This window comes from Motacilla alba, chromosome 3 (assembly GCF_015832195.1).
Source record: "Motacilla alba alba isolate MOTALB_02 chromosome 3, Motacilla_alba_V1.0_pri, whole genome shotgun sequence".
NCBI lineage: Eukaryota > Metazoa > Chordata > Aves > Passeriformes > Motacillidae > Motacilla > Motacilla alba.
Window position 1 is genome coordinate 56,770,094 of NC_052018.1, and position 16,942 is coordinate 56,787,035.

The window sequence follows — 16,942 nt, forward strand, 5'->3', positions numbered from 1 at the left end:
GTGATAGATATTCCTATTGTTTTAAAAGAAAACTAACTTTGAGAAAAATATCTGTAAGCTGTATTTTTCAGTTCTTCCATAGAGTTATAAGCAAATAATAATGAAAAAAAGTTTTATTTTCTTTCTTTCTTCCTTCTCTTACAAATTTCCCTTAAGTCAAAGTGAGAGATATGAATATCTTAAAATGAATTATCATTTTCCCCACGGGAGTTCCCATTCAAATTAACAAACATATATAAAAAAGCACTTTAGACTTAATGCTCTTCTGCTTATGGTAAAAATACTGTAAGCAAACATCAGTGTAATTACATCAGTTGACGCTTGCTGAGAGCTGATCTGTGGGGCTGAGCTGGTGATTTCTCTCTACTGAGTTCTCCTACCATCTTTTAAAAAATAAAGAGAAAATCTGTTAACTGGATCTAAAAATTCATTGTAATAAATACTCAGTGACTATGCAGTCATCTTTAGTTAAAACAAAGGCTTGTAATGACTGTAAAGGTATGTTTATCTTTAGTTAATAAGAGGAAAAATTCCCACAACAGAATAATATACTCAAAAACCAAGGGACTAAAATAAGTCAAGTTTACTCACTTAGAAAGTGCTAGTATTCTGCATTAATGCTATCTATTACTACAGACCAAGTGGTGGTGGGGATGCTTAAGTAATTCAGTTTCCAAAAGAAAGAAAACACACATACTTGATCCAGCCACAGGGTTAAAATCAGTTACATCCTACAAATTACAGAAGACATGAGAATTCTTCAAAGCTGCAATAAGATACTTCTTGCAATAACAGACAGCAACTTGCATTTCTACATTTAAGAATGTAAAAGAAAATACTAGGCAAACTTTTTAATTTTTTGCATCAGTGTCCCACTAGAATAATTAAATGAAAAGGATCATATTTTTAAAAAATCCATCCCCACAAAAATAGAAGAACAGTTCTCTTGAGAATTTTTTAAAATTTAAGTTTCTGAAAGTGTCAGGCTGAATTAGTTCCTCAGATATGTGACTGAGCAGGAAGGCAGCAAACTGCCTAAGACCATAGAAAAATAACTGCAAAGTGAGAGACAAGTACACGGCACTTATTTCTTACATCTTGATGCACATTCCCCTTTTTCAAACACATGACACAATCTACTAGCAGCAGATTGCAGCGTGCAGGAAGCTAACCACTCCGCAAGCATTTATTCTCATGCATCACTTCCTATGCTGGCAGCACCTCTATAGCACATACTGAAAGTGTTCTGCATTTCTGTGCAGTTCCAGACTCCATGGGTAGCAGACTGCTAATCAAAACATATTTCACCCACTGGACTGCCTGATCACATTGAGGCCATTAGAAATATCCCTTAGTGAAGGGGGAACTTGGATTTCTTCCTCTGTAGGAGTAGAAGTAGTAAGAATAAATGGAAAAGATAAACAGATCAGGCAAACAATGAAAAGACTACTAAACTATTTTGCACAGGCCTCATAACATCACTTTATTATTTTCTCAATCAATAACACAAAAAAAGGCCAGCAGATTCACCAATGCTAATGAAATTAAGAAACGTTATGAAATTATTATACATAAACTACTTCCCTTTTTTGAGTTTTTTCATAAATAAAATAAAATTAGTTTCCTATCATTAACTATAGCAGATTGTATGACACTCAAACCACTTTCAACTAATAGTGTGGGTTCTGAACCATTTTTAGGTGTGTATTTGGTTCTCTTCACCGTAACATGTTTCTGCCCCAATTTTAAGAAGATGTGGGGATAAAAAGAAAAATGTCAATGGAACTTAGATATTATGGCAAATTGCTACAGCATTTCCATAGCTCTGATCTGTGCAGCCCTGCTGGCTTAATTGCTTTCACCATCACAGCAAATCTAAATGAAGCTGCTGGGTGAGCTAATGAGGCAGCATACATTACAATTCAACAGGAAACAGATATACCCAATATCCTTTCAAAACAAAATTGAGTTCTTTTCTAATGTTTATATTCTTGGCAAGAAGTCTTTTACACACATTCAAGATATTTATTTTAAAAAGTGGATAGGAAGATATTTCACTCCTATGTTAAAATATGATTTGTTAAAATACAGTATTAACACTAATATGCTAGGATTTAAAAAGGATGTATTCAGTGATCCGTGTGCCACTCAATTTGCCTGCATGAATTGGATCCCAGTAACAGATTTCTCCAATGGGCACTCGCACTGGCACTCCCTCTAAACAAAAATATTTCCCCAACCAAGGTCAAAATTACATATTTTCAGCACAGTAGTGTGGGGAAGATGGCAATGCTGCCACCTGTACCACATGGCTTCTTTTCGTCATCTTATGACTTTCAATCACCTCTCTCAAGAGATACTATAAATACTGTACTTCATCTTATACTTGAACTATATAGTAGACATACATGCACTCGTATTAATATATACTATGTTGTTTTTTAGTATCTCTTTGGAATATTTTGTTGATTATTATTCTCAAATTAGAAAAAATGAGTTATTAGAATAATGAAATTGAATTAAATTGTTCATTTGATACACATTCATCTACAGCTTGTGTAAGTCTTCTTTCCCCTAAGAGTTTCTCAGTAAGAGACAAAAAGAATAAGGCCACACTGAACAAGCTTTCTGCAGACATTCTTCCTTGAGTGGCACAAAATTATGTGAAAGGCATATACCCACCAAAAAACCCAAACAAACCCATCCAATTCCTCCAGGGCTGTTGCAGTACTGAAGGATAGATGTTACAGAGTTGGGGAGAAAGTATGAAATACTGGGTGGGGTGGGAGGGAATCAATGATTTAACATACATATGAGACTGCAGTTTTTGACATGTATTTCTGCAGCACCTCTGCACAATGTGAATTCTGCTACTTGGTGCAGCATAATTGTACCTTTTTCTGAATCTAAAAAAACCCCAAGAACAAAAATGGTATTTTAAGAACATCTAACTGATGCATTAATATTTCTGATGTCTTTGATGTAGAAATCTATTTCACCATTTGCTTGAGCAGTTTTAAATAGTCTATCAAATATAACAGAGGACTTAAATGTGGAGTCAGTTTTGTTAATTTTTTAGCGAGCAATAAAGAGTGCTTTGAAGCTTTCCCTTTATATAGGTGGAAAACACCTTTGACTGTCAGTTGTGTTAATGGAGAGAAAATTTCTAATTGTTCTCAACCCTGCCAAAATGTTGTGCTTTTTGTTTTTGAGATTTTCTTTAAAGATACAAGAACCATCACGTTTCTAGCACATACGTAATTAATTTTTAAGAGCAAGTTTAATTAACTGGTTTTATTGAAGTCCAAATTTCAGTGAACAGATCTGTGTAGTATTTACAGTCAAGCTTCAATCTCCCACATAATTAACAATTAGGGTCACTGTTAATTACAATAACTTGAAACCTAAAACTTATTTTAGAAAGCATTATGTCCTGAACATAATGGTAGTTACTGAAGAATCACTGTTGAATAAAGCCCAAAGATGCCGGATATTTCTTTCATGGCATGCCACAGACCTCCAAAACAGTGTCTCATAGGAAGGTGATTTCACTGTCCAAAGATGTTCACAGTCTTAAGGAGGAAAGGCAAACAAAACCAGAGGGGATTTTAATGTCTGTCAGCTAGAATGAGCAATTGAAAATCTGGGGTTTTTGCTACTTCCCTATTTGTTAATAAAATAACAACTAGGAAATGGGTCATCCTGGAAGTAATTATGAAAGAGGAGCATATGAGAAGAAGGAGACAGACATATTTAAGACAAAGTTCTGGATAACTCTACAGTGCCGTGCTGCAGAACAGCACTACAGGCCAGGATGATAAAACTGGCACTAAGCATGAGCGTAGCCAGGGTTATACAGACAGATCTTAATCAAATTGTATTACCAAAGAAGGGAAAAAAAAAAAGAAGGAAAGCAAAGGAAGAAGAAAAGAAAGTTAGAAAGTTCAGCAACCTTAAATATTACATATCTCTAGGAACAGATTCCTTACAGTACTGAACGCCCATAAGACTTCGTAAATCTAAACTACAAATGTAAAACTCTAAGGGGATGACTTTCTCCAAAGACAAACATCTAGCAAACTTTTAAAATTACTGACATTGCTATGAGCACAGCTACAACTATACTCAGGCAGACACAAAAATTATTCTGATGAGGTAAAATGAGTCACAATACCGATGAAAAATTTCAGCAAACAGGCTGTCATGACAGACAGTAAGAAAACCTAAGTTCCATGCCTTTCCCTCAAATTTAAAACAATCTTTGTGAGAGGAAGGCACACAACATATATTTTCTTTAATTAGTTCTGTTAAATCTCATGAAATGTCTCTAATGAAGCGATTTATACATAACACATAAAAATAAGTGGATCCATGTATTGTACTTGCTTAGTGGGACATATTTGCTAATTACTATTTGACAAAATTCATTACGTTTTTCTTATGTAATTCTAACCCTGCTCTTAACCAAACTATCTCTTGCACAGCACTGCACAGAATCAGTGGGAAAGCAGTAGATGTTATTAACTTTGAATTTGGCAAGACTTTCAACACTGTCCCCCATAGCATTCCCACAGACAAACGGCTCAAGTGTACACTGTGTAAAACAGACAGTGCAGCAGACTGGAAGTTGGCTGAGCTGGAGAGTTTAGAGATTTGTGACCACACACATGAAATCTAACCGGAGACTTTTAGACCAGTGGTGCACTCCACAGGTCAATACTGGTGTCCACACTTGAACTTCTCCATTAATCATCTGGATGACAGGACTGAGTGCACCCTCAATGAATTTGCAGATGACAAAAATGTGGGAGGAGGAGCTGATACAGCAAAGGAACATGCTGCCATTCAGAGGTGCCTTGACAAGGCATACAAACGGCCAACAAGAATCTTTTGAAGTTCAACAAAGGGAAATGCCAAGTCCTGAATTAGGGGAGAAATAATCCTATGTACCAAAGCAGACTGAAATACACAAAATATAATTTAAAGATAATTAAAAATCCTTTCCTATGAGAACAGTCCATTATTGTAATAGGTTTTCCAGAGATATTTTGGAGTCTCCATCCTTAGAGATATTCAAAACCCAAATGGACACATCTGAGCTCTAGGTGAATCCACTTTAAGGAGGAGGGTTGGGCTTCATGGTCAATAATATCATCATCTTGTCTTTACTCATCTCACATAAAGAATATTCTGTCATTGAGAAAGATAGTGAGGCTCTCTATCAGATAATTAAACAATTAATTACTTTATTTAGAGCAAACTGGTTGGAAACAAAGGCAGTCCTGCCTTGGCATCCATGAGCTAACTATTCTTGAGGGAAGTGGGGAAATAGCAGAATAAGACTGGGGCTTTGTTAAAGCCTATAAATCAGTGAAATTACGTACTTGAAGAAAAGACAAAGCACACGATATGTCAGGGTATACAGAACCCATTTGTCAAAATGGACTCACATATTTAAAAGCCATAGCAGTGAATATTACTTTTATTTGAAGTATTATATTACAAAGTCACAGCTAATTCTGCAAATGTAACTGGATATGAAAAGATTTAAACATCAGGAAAGATCTCCTGTATTACTGCTACTGCCCATATAGCACAGAGACGGCAACACTGTTTTTCCACTATTTCCTACCTCAGGCAAGACTGAGACAATTAAACTGTCTTTTAAAAATAAAGGGCTGCACATATTCAGGCTGCTACACTGTCCACACTACAAGACATCAGCTACCACCTTACCAAACTATTAGAACATGCACACACACCAGTTACATGGTTAAATATACTGCTAACAGAGGTTTACACATGTAAATGGGAATTCTGCATTTTGCTTTAAGAAGCACTAAATGCACAGTAAAGGTGACAGAACTGAACTGTCAACATAACCTTCAGGAATATGTAACCATCTGCTGGATCTCTAGTACAGGCTATTGTTAACAATGCAACATCCCAATTAACATAAGTACAAAATGAAAATATATTTTGTATATAAAACCAATACAGAAAATAAAGGTTCTGTCCTCACAGCATAATCAATAAATCAATAGAAACATTTAAGTGCAGATTTTCTATTATTCAAAAGCAAAATTTATCTGGCAGTTAGGCACTATGAACACCAGCACTTATCTTCACAGTTTATAATCAATGGGGAATGATGAAATAGATAAGTAAGTATTTTTCATGTTTCACTGAAAACAAGTCTACCACAATAGAACAACCTGGAGGCCCACAAAACAACAGAGAAGTAATTCACAATTTTAAAACATTTTCTTACAGAAAAATCTATTTCAATTGGGGCCCATTAGTATTTTTATGGTTGCCTTCCCTTAAAAATCTTCCTGTTCTCATGGCTTCTTCTTTACTGTATTTCCTATTTTACTATGCTTCCCTGGTATAAATACTTTCCTGTACCTGTGGATCATCTTGGAAGTACTGGTCAGCTTTGGAAACAAAACCACTGAGATTGTTCATACACAGCGGTAACTTACACCTAGGTTCGCTCATGGTATTTAGGAAGTCTCCATCAACACTTTTATCTGTGCTTTTGCATAAAGTAAAATTCAAGAAAATAAAATTCCTTTGTTTGTTCAATACTAGGAACAGCCATGTAGAACAACTTAAAAGCCTATGTTAATGTTCTTTAAAGGGTTAGTCCACTTACTTCAAGTATTTACAATATGTAAGCATATGCACTCTACTGCCTCTGTAAGATTTACACACTGTGGAAATAACAGGCATCCCTTGAGCAACAGATGAATATTATTATGGCTCCAAGCTCTTTTGTTAAGATAGAAAACAAAAATACTATAGTTAATTGGTGTATGGCCATTTGCATTGTGAATAAGTGACTAGGAGTGATTCTGAGACCAGTGGTCTATCTTTTAAACCATGCTAAGGACCATTTCCCCAGCTGCTCAGAAAAAGTAATCATAACTTCATTTGCGAAAAAAATTGTCTGCCTTTAGGAGATAATTCTATATAATTACAGAGATTACTCCTATCTTTACTATCTACATTTTAAATCTCTATTACGTGTTTTTATTTCATTATATATTCCACCCTCCCTCTGGAATTCCTTTTACTCTTCTCAAGGATACAAAACAAAAACACTTTGAAATTAAGGTGCCAATTTTCTGTCTTATTTTACAGGTGCCCAGAAAAAATGTCATGAAATTATAAACTTTATTATTAAATACTGTGATTATCAATTAAACAGATATTATTAGCAAAGTAAGCATCACAACTGCATTGCTTACCTTTTTCTCCAAAACTTTCAATACAAAATATCTTTAGGGAAAAAAAATCTAAAAATAGATTAAAAACAACTGCAAATACACTATCAAGCAGTAGGGTTTTGTAGTAGTATATATGCTTTTAAATTGTATTCTTTTTGAGTGCCCATGTTTAAGATACTTCAGTAAGCATTAAAAATTATCAAATATTAAATTAATAAAAGCTGGCAATGTCATCCTCTTCTATGAACTTACAGCACTAATAAATAGGCGTACACCTTAAAGAAAGAAAAAGTTTACAAAGAAACATGCATCAGCACTGGACTGTATCACGCTGGACTTAAAGAACAGTATCACATATAGCAAAACTGGGTTAGTCCCTGAAAGAGCTGCACAGCAAAATTTTAAAAGGCAGAAAATAAAAAAATCCTCATAGAAGTTATCACCCCTTCTGTACAAAGAGTGAAGAAATAAAGAAACTTACCACTTTCAGCAGTGAAAGAATACAGAGGATTCAGTGGAATACTCAGAGCACCCGGCAGTCTTAGCTTGGAGTGCGGTGACAGAGATGATGGTGCAGGAAGCAAGAGATTTGAGTTTGCCTGTAATAGGAAGACAAATCAGAAAGTGAAGTGTAATTTCCTGGGTCACTTACTGATGCAATAGCTAGAAGAGAAATATGTGTTTACTGTAAATAACTATTAAATTCCAGGAAAAAATTAAAACTCAAGTCGATGATGACTAACAACTTCAATATTTATTTTTTATTAGTATTTGGAGATACAGACTTGGAAAAATTACTGGCACAGCAATAAACTGAATTGTGTGTTTATATATGGATACCAACACTCAAGCAGTGGAAACAATGAAACAGAATTGTCTGAACCAGCATTTTGTTGCACCTTCGTGGATAAAAATAGGAAGACGTGTATACGCTCCTAAAATTATAAATATATTAAAATAATTTCTCATTTTTGAGTACTCAAACTACACTACATCCATAAAGAAATACTCAGCACTACAGGAAAAAAATCTCAAACCAAACTTAGCACAGAACTGACTTCTGTAAAGCAATAAACACCAAAATCCCAGGCACTTCCTATTTGTAAATTACACATAATATAGTTCCAGTCCTAATCTCCATGGCAACAAAGATAATGCAGTTAAAATCTGGTTTCCTATGGACTTTCCTGATATATATACAGTTACTAAAAAGCAAAAGCCCTTCCCAAATTTTACTCTTGTCATATTATCCAATACAGTCTATGAAAAAAAATTTAATGATCTTAAGTTTTTGGTTAATCCAATTGAGAATTTTACTGTTTGTTAAATATATTTCCACTGCCTTAATACACCAAAGCCAAGGCAGAAGAAAAACAGGCCTTGAACAAAATATTTGTAACTTTCCTCAAGCAAGATATTCATATGGTAAAATTCATGAGAATTATTTACGTAAGATAACGTAATTCTTGACCCTTTCAAAAGTCAAGCCTATTTCATCATATAGAATAAAAGCATATGGTCACTTAATTCAACTAAAATCTCCCAATCAGTAGAGCACTACCTTTGGCCTCAGTAAACTCTAGATCACAACCTTAAACTTCAGTGGTGGGCCAGTAATATTTTGCAAATTTCCAAACTACTGGCTTGTAAATTCTGTTAAAAGAAAGGAGACAAATACTGATTCACTTTGGTTTAACTATCTCAAAAACGACATCTTTTATATAACTATTATTTCTGTAATTCACTAAATATTATTCAATTCAATAATGCATAATATTTGGGTATTGGCAAGTGTACTGAAATGCAGGTAATATAGCAGTAAAAATGTGTGTTGAATTACTTGATTGGGCCAGAGGATATCTGCCACCAACTGCTCTGCACCACTACACCTGACCTTCATCTTAATGTGTCTGGTTTTTGTGTAGGAATATGGATTTAATTCTAATGTGGAAATTTTATAGCAAAAATTATCTTTGACTAACATGGAATCTTGCAGCAAAAGTGCACAACTGTAATGACTATGCTCCAAAGCTGATAGAAAGAAAAGACAGAAAATTAAATTAACCATTGAACATGATTTTAAAAAAGCATTAAACCTGCTAAATTTTACTACAGTGTACAAATTTAAATGAATACTAGTAAACAGTAGCTGGGAAATGTTATCAGAATGGAGGCCTGTTTTTCTGAACAACTGCAACAGTAAAATCAATCTGATTTTCTTACATTTACATATGCAAGCAAGTAAGCTTAATTAATATAAAGTTTTCTCTGATACAAAAGAATGGTGGAAAGCCATTAGCTTACGTATTTACTCAAACACAAAAAAAAAAATAATCTGTTCTGCAAATGTTTTGATCTCAGCTTTCCAGTATTTCATCTTCTTTAATCCACTGTAAACTCTAGGGAGAGCCTTTTTCCTTAGATAAATGAGATCTCCCCTTTGCATGAATTTCTTGCTAAGTGCACACTACACCACAAGATAAACATAGGCTTTCCAGTCAAATATTTTGATGGAAATCTCTTTCAAATTTGCTATCAAAAATTAGATTTCAGATAACACGAGGAAATGAAGACAGGTTGAACATACTGGCCTTTGGAAATCAAGCTAAACAGGACAGAGCAAAGTATTGAAAACTAGCACTTAACAGATGCCTCCCCAGTTCACCCTGGAAGGAAGAATTATGAAGCTAAGCTTGTCTTGATTCTGGTCCTTGAACAAATGATATAAGAGATTCGGAACTCTATGTAAATTATTCCTGTACAACACTTAATTCACTCCTCTTTATCTTCCTGCTGTATTATGCAAACACTCTCACTATACATGCCAAATAGCGTGCTTTGAAATCAAATGCAACAAGAAACACAGAAGAGAGGACTGAATGTGCAGTCCTGAGGATTTAAGAAAATCACCTGTTCTAAAATGCAGCCTAAGTTCCATTAGAATGCTTCCTTCCTGTCCAAGGCCTTAAAAACAAGAGGAAAACCTTTTTAATAAGAGATATTAAAAATTAAGTTTTAAGTAGTCTTACAGAAAGTGATTCATTCCTCCCCTTGACGGCAGTGAAGCTGAAGTCAGGTGAGCTATAAAAAACTGCCCATCCAAAGCAGAGACAAAGCCAGAGTTTTAATGACCTTTCTGCCACTAGCTCTTAAGTATTATATAATCTCTAAGAGGCCCAAGGAGGAAAAAAAGGCACAACATTGTAACAGAAATGGGAAGCACTCAGCTAACAAGTGAGGAATTGTGATTCAAGCACAACTGCTTCCAGGTGAAGTATACTATTCTATGAAAAATAATTAATTCTCCTACAACAGGCACACATAAGACTATTCACAGAACAAAATTACTCTTTTTTTTTAAATGCATGCTGTGGGAAATCATTGCTAAATACCTTTACAACAATGAGCAAAGTTGGCTAAGACAGCCAACCATGAATTTACTTATTTTTCACAACAGGCTCTGCTTTCTTCATGCATAAACCACAACTTTATCCAAGACACAGTTTACTACTACTGTGAACTGAGTAAAACTAAGAGTTAAAATATTCTTATTGTTTCCATCACAATAAGGATACCTACAAAATTTTTTCCAGGCTTAAGGAAAGATGATTTGCATTTTCTTTTCTGTGTTAGGGCAGCTCTATGCAAATTACGCAAATACACGCTTTCAGTGAAACTAGTTTTCACGATACAAGTGAATTGCATGAGACAAAAAATAGAATGCTCTAAGACTCGACAATGTGGCAAAAGCATATATTGAGAGATAAAGCAGCCAACATGTAATTAATTCCAAGACTAGTACTACAGAGTATATACAGATGCTATTCCTAAGTGCTACAAAGGGGTCAGACATCTAAAAGCCGAATTTCAGAGCTAGAATACATCTTCAAAGAAAGCTCTTCTCTCCATACCTACACAACATATATCATCCCCTTGTTATGGACAGTTATAAACTGGTTTTTTTACTGCTAGATGGAAGGGAAATTAAGAAAATATAAATAGTAACATTGAATGAAAAACTCTTATGAGCACTTCCAAGAGCCAGAGATGAGTTAAATGTTTTCCTATCAAAAACTTCCATTAATAGAATCATGCATTAGTATTAGTTCCTTGAAGTAGAGACAAATAATACCTGCTGTGAAGATTCACTACTCTGTAATTTCTCTGTGTGGTACAGAAGCTAATTCTGCATTCTGGTTTCGTACAGAAATTAATTTTTACCTTTTGTATCAAAAGGTCTTAGCTTTTGTGATTTGCCAAAGCTTTAGCACAATAATCAACTCTTGGTTCTAACTTCTGGGCTAAGAATAGCAATGCTGCAGAAAAGAAGAAACTTAATCTATCTATCATTTGTTAAGGTTCATGTTTAGGTAAAAAGAAGAAAAACAGAAATAAAAAAGTTATTGGTTCTAATGGGACCTGGAAAGGGGGCATGGGTCATAAGACAAAGAACGCAGGCTTATACAGGATCAGAATATTCTCTATCTCGCCTAACCAAAAAACCACAGACCCCTACATTGGCAGATTTGCTGTTTGTGTGTTCCAGCACCTTTGTCTCATAAAACATGACTCCAGGTGTGACCTTAGGCCACGTCTACAAAGTATGCTGCCACCATGCTTGTCCCAACATGGTATTTCCTATATGTCTGTGACAAGGGCATGCAAACATGACCCAAAGACCAGGATTACTCTGCACAAGGGCAGCCTCACCTCGAGTGCCTTGTGCAGTTTCGGGTGCTGCAACGTAAGAAAGACATTAAACTATTAGAGAGTGTCCTAAGGACAGAAACAAAGATGGTGAAGGGCCGGGATGGGAAGCTGTATCAGGAGTGGCTGAGGTCACCTGGTCTGTTCAGCCTGAGAAGGGGAGACTGAAGGGAGATCTCAGTGCAGTTACAGCTTCCTCAAGAGGGGAAGAGAAGGTGCAGACACTGATCTCTTCTCTGTGGTGATCAGTGACAGGGCCCAAGGGAATGGCCTCAAGTTGTGTCAGGGGAAGTTTAGGTTGAATATCAGGAAAAGTTTTTTCTCTCAGAGGGTGGTTGGGCACTGGAACAGGCTCTCCAGGGAAGTGGTCACAGCACCAGCCTGACAGAGTTCAGCAAGTGTTTGACACAATGTGTCTCAGGCACAGGGTGTGACTCTTGGGGTTGGTGCTGTGCAGCACCAGGAGCTGGACTTGATCTCTGGGGGTTCCTTCCAATTCAACATATTCTATGACTCTGTGAAATACATACAAGGTAACACCTGTGTTCTCATCTGGATTTTTAATGTTCCAACTCGACCACAGTGCAGCAAGTCACCCTACGTGTGGTTTCCTAAAGCCGTCTTTCTCCATTTTCACTTGTCTGTTCCCAGAAATATTAGCACATTCTCACACATGTGGCTGAGTGGCAACTTTTAAGAGTTCTACTTTGACAAACACTTTAGCAAACCATTCATGTGAGTGTGCATTCTAATAAGCCTTCCAGCAAAGCCAACACTTATGTACATGCATCATTTTTCATATGAGAAAGGGAATTGCACACACATTAAAAATGAATTCTCAATTACAAATTAGTAGAAATTTTAAGTTTTAATGTTGTATATTTTACTCTGGGGCTGTCCAAAATGTGATAAATCAGGCAGGCAATACTGCAGCCACATGCAAAAAATTATCCTATTCAAGCTTGAGAAGTATCTACCGCTGTCCCCTGAGTCTCATGTTGGATCACTGAAAAGATTAGCATCAAGACTCCTTTCAAAGAAATCTCCTCTCCTATGTCTCAGTGGTTCATAAAGTCCTGTAAGGAAGCACTCTCAGTGTTTATAATCTCTACTGGTATGTGGCAGATATCAAACTGGATGTGCATTCTTTCAACCATCATCCTGTACTCTTTGGAAACTCACATAAGGAGAAGACTCAGATGAACTTTTTGACGTTTCCCACATGGGTAGAGGGCTTGGAGGATACTGTCAAAAACACTGATCATTACTCTGCTCACAGGGGACTTACTCATCCCAAACTAGTCAATGGAAATCTAGGGTTACAAAACTCCAGTGGCTGAAAGTTATTCTTTCAAACACAGTTGTAGGCTTATCTATTTCATCTAGTCACACAGTAACATGGAACTTGTAGATGCTTCTGCTAAACCAGATTTGTCTTCCACAGTCCAGAACCTTAATTAACCTGGTTAATCTGGGACTAAATAGTTGCAATGATAAAGGCTCTCATAAAATCTCTAACCCTATCTTTTTCTTCATATGGCCAGACATCTAGAACAGTAAAAATTTATCCTGGAGTATCTTCCTGGAGTTCTTGTCCCAGACACAAGGCTACATGCTCCATTCTCTCAATGCTGTGCTTTTCTCTGATAAATAACTCGACAGCACCAGCGCTCACTTTGTAGGTGACCAGAACAGAATGAGCAGAAAGTAGAAGCAAGGTTTGCTTCCTTGTGTCAGGCCACATGTAACTGAAAGGTAGAAGCAGCATACTACTGTTATCCATGACAGCTACTGTGTGGTGTTTCATGAAGGAGTTCACTGGGAGTTCACAGGTCAGAAATGTGTGGTCTGTGTGAAGGTCTGCGGGATAGCTTTCTTCCAGGCAGTTTCAAAGTTCAGGCCTAATGGGGCTGCCAAAGCCAAGGAACCAGACTAAATCTAATCCAAAGTAAAACCCCTAAAGCATGATGACAGTAGTTACAGCAACCCCAGCAACAACTGCTTTCATCTACTCATCTGCTTCTTTTGTGATTCACTACTTATTAATGCAGGCAAAACCTAAAACTACATTACAAAAAAATCTACATGCACTCAAAAGAACTTCAAAATGCAAAACAGTACATGCAAACTCAAATGCATTGTGTTCATGTCATTGTGAAAAGTAATTACAACTTCACAGAGCAATTCAGGAACATTCTGCATCCTTGTTGCATGCAAAATTGTCTCAAGTTGGGGAATTTAACTTAATTAAATTTATTGCCAATTACAAAAGCTTTAATTACTGATTTCAGTATTGAGAAACAAGACAAATAGTAATACACTCAACCAAAGAAAACACTTTTCATCCCTCTGTCTCCACTTCAGGAAACTCTTTTTTCTCCTTTCTAATCCCCAGTCTCCTTGATTTTGACATTACATTACACCCTGTCTCTTTGGGAAGGCAGTGGAAGGGTAGGGCAGTAGAGTGAGACTAGTGCATAGTGACATTGCTCTTTTTGACTCTTCTTTTTTCTTGCTCTTTTCAACTGCTTTAGCATGGATCCTCCACCAGACAACATCCTTGGGGATTGTACCTGCCCAGCATGGATTCTTCCATTGTTTGCAACACATTCAGAGATGAACCACCATCTGTGTTTTCTTTTGCACGTCCTCGTGTATCTCCTGTCTTTCCCTTCAAGCCTACTCTGTTATTTCCCTAGTATTTCTATTTCTGCATTGTTTTGTGTCTCTTGCATCACCCTCTTGCCTCCTTGTGAGTCTTCTTTCACATCTCCTCATTTCACATGACTCCTCACATCCCTCCTCTTGAATCTTCACTTGTGCCCCCTGACACATTTTCCTTTGCATTTCTCCTCTGCTGTGGTGTTTCCTGTCTCTAGTAGGTTCTGACCTTTTTTAAGTCTGTTTTCCCAGAGGTGCCATATTCTGTTTGGTTCCAGTTCCAGTTGTAAGTGGGTCCATACTGCCCTTCAATGAGCTGGCTTGAAACAGCTGCACCCAGCACAGGGCATGCTCTCCTCCCTGCCCTGCAGCTCCCTAAAACCTCTAGCATTTATGCCACATACAGTTTTTAAGGTGGATAGGAATCTCGACCATAATTATCTATGGATCCCTGATTTCACATAAATGGACAAACAGCAATGGGCACTAGCACAAAAAAAAAAAACCCTTTGTCATCAGTACTTGAAAAACAGAATTAAGTTTTTTATGATTGCTCTTTTCTTAAGAGCTACTTAGACCTGCATTAGTATAAGTGAGAGATGTATGCATTTCTAAAGACCAGATGCCACGACAACACATATGTTTTTTTAAGTATACCAGTTCCAGAATATGGGAAGACTATATACTTCTGAAATTTAATTAAATTTTACTTACCATAACAGAATCAAGTTTTTGTTTCACCTTCTGCATTCTCATTGATGCTCTTGCAACACTGACAAACTGATCTGCTGGAGACATCACTGAGTTTTTTTGTACAGGAATTTCAGAAAAATTGCCAATGAAGCGCGGCCCTCTTGGTGTAGCTGTGGTAAGTGATGAACTGAAATCTCTTATGAGTTCAGCTTCCTGTTGAGCAACTGTAGAAACAACCAGTATTAATGTCTCAGGTGAAGCCTTACATTGCCATGGGGAAAAAAAACTGAAGGATCACAGTCATTTTGCCAGCCATGTCTTCAGTCAAATACCATCAAAATCTGTACCAACAGTGCTACAGGGAAAACCCGAAAGTGACATGAAAGTTTCCCCTTACTACCCCATTTCCCCTCTAACTCTTCTGATCACAATATCTCACTTCAGTTATTTGTGTTTAGTAATCTCTCACACAGAACGGGTATTTTTGTATTGCTTATAAACAGTAGTGTTCCTCATGCAGAATAAGGCATTGGGTGGGGGGGAAAGAGTGGGAAGAGAAAGGAATTTTTCAAAGGCAATAAAGTTGTAAAGCCTGCACTGAGTTCAAGTTGGTGACAGTTCACATTTTTTCCAGCCTAGTTCAAGTGAGTTTATGATGCCTGAGCAATATTTCATAACTTGACAGACATATTATACAGGCACAGGACACACTGACTGACAGGTTGACTTTTGCAATTTTTTGTACTATCGTCTCAAGCCAACAAAGGTTAAAAGAATTCTTTATGGAAGTTCTGCCCAGGACATTAATAAAACTGTTGGTGTATGTAAAACACATGGTGTCAGAGTCTTAAAAATTGTGTCAGTGACTAAAATTAGTATTACTATAAGTTTAACTCTTTCAATACTGTGGCAGTATGACTGTTTTCTGAAAGCAAAAATAGTGCTTTTAACCAAAAAAGGAACATAAAGATAGTAACCAACAATACAAAAAAAGACCACAACCTATGCAAAGCCCTGTCCAGCAGTTAAGCAGTCAGAAGACACAAATAACTCCGACTGTGCTGTTTGGTCTCTAAATGTGTATGCACACATATATATTTCAAACTACTACATTATGTTTTTTAAGACTCACTGCCTACTCATCAAAAAATTCTGAAAAAATCCTTCACCTCAAAAAATTTCATTGTTTTTTAAAATACCAACATCCTATTTCATTAAGTATAGCACTGAATATTGATTGCAAAGTCATTCCACTTAATGTTCCAACAAATGTTCCACTTAATGTAAAAACCAACCAATTCAACAAATAACCTACGCTGAGATTTTATATGAGTAATCCTATTACTACATGTTACTAAAAAGCCAGTACATAAAGACGGGATTAATTTTACAGATCTATGTCCCCTGAAAACATAATTAATACAAAAAATTACTGCATAATTCATATTAACACATTAACTCCCTAGATGGAAATGTCCTTAATTGAACACAACTATCAAAAAAGCCTGAGAAGGACAATCTGAATTTTATTTTGTATACCAAAAATTCTAAGTTAGCATTTATTACTATCTTCTCTTTAATATAACATGGGGAATAAACATATCTCTGACATAATGACATCACAGCTATAACAGCAATTTATCAGAAGT

The 16,942-nt window shown here is 36.2% G+C and overlaps 1 protein-coding gene across 6 annotated transcripts in view; it reads right to left on the reverse strand.

Moving 5' to 3' along the window:
* The window catches only part of AHI1 (Abelson helper integration site 1), an 85,240-nt gene that overhangs the window by 38,343 nt on the left and 29,955 nt on the right, over window positions 1-16,942 (reverse strand). For all 6 annotated transcript variants that reach the window (XM_038132533.1, XM_038132534.1, XM_038132537.1 and 3 more), the window contains 2 exons: window positions 15,315-15,517; window positions 7,714-7,831 (listed from right to left, as the gene is read on the reverse strand). In XM_038132533.1, the coding sequence (XP_037988461.1) occupies window positions 7,714-7,831; window positions 15,315-15,517 (321 nt within the window). The remainder of the gene's footprint in view (window positions 1-7,713; window positions 7,832-15,314; window positions 15,518-16,942) is intronic.